The sequence below is a fragment of the Octopus bimaculoides genome, chromosome 20 (assembly GCF_001194135.2).
Source record: "Octopus bimaculoides isolate UCB-OBI-ISO-001 chromosome 20, ASM119413v2, whole genome shotgun sequence".
Classification (NCBI taxonomy): domain Eukaryota; kingdom Metazoa; phylum Mollusca; class Cephalopoda; order Octopoda; family Octopodidae; genus Octopus; species Octopus bimaculoides.
This window is the reverse complement of record NC_069000.1, coordinates 42,124,555-42,129,554: the sequence shown is the minus strand read 5'-3', so window position 1 is coordinate 42,129,554 and position 5,000 is coordinate 42,124,555. Positions and strand designations below refer to the sequence as shown.

The window sequence follows — 5,000 nt, the reverse complement described above, 5'->3', positions numbered from 1 at the left end:
ACATATCCCTGTCTGTCTAGTTATCTGTCTGTCTGTCTCATCTTTCTATGTATGTATGTACGTACGTATGTATGTACGTACGTATGTATGTACGTACGTATGTATGTACGTATGTATGTATGTATGTAGTGACGCTCAGTTACTATTAGTGACAATTGAATTTTTCGTTTTTGGTTTTATATTGCGTCTAGCCATCTTAATTATTTTATAATTTTCGCATTACCATTTTGCTGAATCAGCCATTGATGCTTATTGTAAACTCTGTACACTGACAGGTAAGATTTATTTTAACTATCAGCAATGGACGAGTACTACTGATGAGCTTTAATCGCCTTGCCAATTTAGTACCCTCGCTCGCTGTGAGGCGGTGGACTCCCCTGTCGGTACATAGACTCATGCTATGTTTGTGGCTATAAGGATCTTTGACTCTTGTTTCTAGCAAAGTAGGTGCTACTCGGCACCCTCAGTCACTATTAGTGACCACTGAATTTTTCCTTTTTGGTTTTATATTGCCTCCAGCCACCTTTATTATATATATACAGTGGCTCCTCGGTTTTCGAACAGTTCTGATCGCGTATAAATCATGCTTTATATATAGAGATAGATAGATATAGATATATATATAAACCACGATTTATTCTTGATCTGAGGCGTTCGTTAACCGAGGTACTACTGTATTAAATGAATATGAGAAAGACAGAAGATAAAGTACGATTTACTCGCGATCATCATCATCATCTTCATCATCATCATCATCATCATCATCATCATCATTGTCGGTTTTGTTACTGTTGTTATCACCTTCCTCCATCTTTTTTTAATAAACTAATTAATAACAACACAGTATCCTTCTTCAAGAAAATATGTTTTTTACTCATCCTTTATGAAGAGATTGTGTTGAGACAGGGAACAACGCCATTACAGTCTGTGATCTATCTGGCGTAAATATTTTACGCAATGGCGGTAAATTTTCATTTGCTTATCAATATATCTATCGCTCTCCTGTCGGCATCTCCTACAAAGTCCTACGCCTACATTAATTTCAAAGACCTTTCTTTTCACTGTAGCAAATCTGTTTTATTTTCAAGCGAAATTTTACTTTGATTATTATACAGATTTGATAATAAAAATAATAAAATTAAGACATCTTAGATAAACTCGGAAGTGAAGTGTTAATGACGTTCCTGATGTCTATGCCTTTTTATGGCAATACGCGCGCAGTACACGCTCGTACGCCATCTTTTCAACCATCAAATTATGTTTTGTGTGTTTCTTATTTTTATTCGTTGTTTGTTTGTTTCGTTGGTTAACTGCATGAGTACCCACTCTGTTATTGCAGAAACTATTAAAGTTAGGAAATCAATTATTATTATTATTATTATTATTATTATTATTATTAGCTTGTCGAAATGTTGCCGTAATTAAGTATGTTATTAAAATATTATGTACGTAGTCCGTCGCTATTCAATGTGATATATGTTGAGCAAGATAAAGGTTAAATGAAAATAAAAATAAAAAAACAAACAAACAAAAAAAAAAGAAAATACAAACAAACAAAGATACATGAAAAGCGAAATACTTTTTAAATGCATCCACGTAAATAGATAGACTGCAACAGGAGACTCACTCTCCCGCTCCATAACTTGGTAGATGTGTTCGTTAGAGGTGTATATTACATTGAAATACTGACCACCTGGGTCAAAGAAGCGAACTTCTTGACCAGCGTACAGCTATGATTACATAGGCAATTGGTAACATGGCAAAGTGTATCAATGATTACGCATAGGTGTGTCACCTCTGTGTAATAAGAGTAGATATTCATGTCGATTGGCTGGTTGGATGGATGGATGGTTGGTTGGTTTCGCCAGGTCACGTTTTATACCGTATAGAGGAGAGAGAGGAAGTAGAGGGAAGATAGATAGATAGATAGATAGATAGATAGATAGAAAGGGAGAAAGAGTTAACACGGGATATATAGGACGAGTGCACAAACTAAGCTTGGTGGTGGGCAATGAGTGATGGAATGCTACACAAACTGAAACAAAGAGAAAAAGAATCGTAAAATCAAAGCAGCGAATGAGAAATATGTCTGACTGGCACTCTGTCGGTTAAAACGACATGGGTTCCAGTTGATCCGCTCAACGGAACAACCTGCTCATAAAATTAGCATGCAAGTGGTTGAATACTCCACAGACAGGCATACCTTTGTTCTCAAAGATAATCAGCGTGACACAAAAAGTAACAAAGCTGGCCCTTTGAATTACTCCAAAGTGGAGTGACTTCCCCTCGGAAATACTAATTAGACACAATGTGTGTCGTTAGCTAGGTGGAAGAGATGTCTTCCTGGGTCTATAAACGTCAGTAGCACTTCCCTGTATTGGACGCCACACTTGATTGGCAATTATATGTTACGATATATATATATATATATATATATATATATATATATATATAATGCATACATGCATACACACATATATATGTGAGAGTGTGTATGTGTGCATGTGTGTGTGATTATCATCGAAAGCGACAAAACTCCATCTAGGGTGAGATTCGAAGGTGATTTGGCTGCTTTTTCCTGCAGGCTGATCGTTCGCGTAAAAAAGTTCGCTCTGTTGCCTTGTTGTCATTGTTGCTGTTGTTGTTATTGTTATTTTTGGTGGTTTATTTTTTGTTTTATTTATTATTAATGTATTTTTTTATTATTGCATATTAATGTCCTGTGCGTTTCTATTTCCCGCTAGATGGCAGCAGAAGCCGAGGACAACGACAATGCTTCGGAACAAAAGCGTCAGCATGGCAAACGGGTGCGCTATGGAGAAATTGTTCAAGTTGGTATTTTCATTCTTATTCCATTAACTTTTGCCTTTTCTGTTATTCCTATATTCTTCTGCTTGTTTCACCCATTAGTCTGCGGCCATGCTGGGGCACGGCCTTGAAGAATTTTAGTCGAACAAATCAACCCCAGAACATTTTTCTTTACTGAAGCCTGATACCTTTTCTATCGCTCTCTTTTGCTGAAGTGCTAAGTTACGGTGATATAAACGCACCAACACCGGTTGTCAAGCGGGGACACACACACACATATACGTATATTCCTACATACATACATATATACATTATATGTGTGTGTGTGTGTGTATTACTTTTTTACTTTCATCGGTGTCAACCCAAGGCTGCAGGCCATGCTGGAGCAACGCTGTTTTGAGAGCCTCCTCTGATATGTGACATTTGATGAATAAGCGCGTTCTGATGTCGCTGCTCTTATTTGGGCCTCCAGCCGTGAGGTAGGTTCATCTGGGACTCTCGACAGGAAGAGATCCAGTTTTCTTAGGAAAACACCCACATCTACTTGTGCAGGTCTACTTATCTTTGTTCAAGCCGAAAGCACCGTAGCGCGAATTTTCTCGATAGAAGGATGGATAGCAAAATTCATTATGTCACGAGTAAGTTAGATATTTCAACACATTAACATGTCAGGTTTTACTTTTTTTTATATGAAATAGTGCATCAGTATATGTATACTTCATCTATTTGTGTGTTTGCATAAGACATTTTACTGCATCAAGAAGTTAGTAAATTTTTTGAAACAGCTGTAAAGAATTACTCACCAAAGTTTATATTTTCTCCCTCCGTCATATATATATATATATGTTTTTTTGTTTATGTAACATCTATAAATAATTTAATGCCATTTATAGGTACTTGCCAATCTTTTATATATATGAATGTATGTATTATGCATTTATGTATGCGTGTATAGGTTGAGAGAAAGTGGGAAAGAGAGGTCATATAACTGTAATTTTACATTTATCCCCAATTCCTACTATCATCACGACCTAATTTTTGGCTATTATGTTTATATATATATATATATATATATATATATATATATATATATTTATCTCATTTCTTTTTGCTTCTTTTCCGATTATTCATTTCAGCTGAAGCATCGCTTCACCAGCAAATACTTACACATGTGTACCACACAGACAAGCCAGCATGACAAGAACAATATGATGGTATGTAGAGGCGTTGCCAATCCCTTATATACACACATACACACATACACACGTTAAGTGCATGAGTGTAATTACGTGACCGTATGTATTCATGTTATGGAATTAAAATATGCTTATTTAAACATGTAATGATAGTTATTCGTGTTACGGAATCTTCTATATCTTTCACCTTTTTACTTGTTTCAGTCATTAGACTGCGGCCATGGTGGGGCACCGCCTCGAAGAAGGTTTAGTCGAAGCCTGATACTTATTCTGTCTATTTTGCCAAACTGTTATGTTACGGGGACATAAACACACCGGTTGTCAAATGGTGATGGTGGTGGTTGTAGGACAAATACAGACACAAAGACACACACGCATATATATATATATATATATATATATATGTATATGTATATAAAATGTAAACCTTGGCGGAATTTGAACTCGGGATGTAAAGACAGATGCTGCAATGCAATTTTCCCAGCATGTTAACAATTCTGACAGCTCACCGCATTAAGCTTGCAAATAATAACGGTTTCAAATTTTGGCACAAGGACAGCAATTTCGGGTAAGAGGGTAAGCCGATTACATCGACCCCAGTTAGCCGACTACATCAACTGGTATTTATTTTATCGATTCCGAGAGAATGAAAGGCAAAGTCGACCACGGCGGAATTTGAACTCAGACGGGCGAAATGCCGCTAAGAATTTTGTCCGGTGTGCTAACGATTCAGCCAGCTCAATTTAAGAGCTACATGCAGCTAGCAAAGCTATTATGTGCGGCTTCTGAAATAATATTGAGTTTCAGAGCTATACTTCGCAAAACAAGTTTAACATCCGACCAGAATTAAGTGCCAAAATGGAAACGAAATGAAAGCTTTCAACAAGTGGAGATTAAGCAAATATTCTTTAGTCAGTAAACCACTGTAATGTATATGCCTATATATATATATATATATATACACAACATTTACGAACAGTAACATACATGCATATA

At 36.4% G+C, this 5,000-nt stretch overlaps 1 protein-coding gene across 1 annotated transcript in view; it reads left to right on the top strand.

Moving 5' to 3' along the window:
• Positions 1–5,000, top strand: part of LOC106873492 (inositol 1,4,5-trisphosphate receptor type 3) — a 228,934-nt gene that overhangs the window by 99,162 nt on the left and 124,772 nt on the right. Inside the window, 2 exon segments of the mRNA XM_052974976.1 lie at positions 2,745–2,831; positions 3,945–4,022. Of these exon segments, the coding sequence (XP_052830936.1) occupies positions 2,745–2,831; positions 3,945–4,022 (165 nt within the window).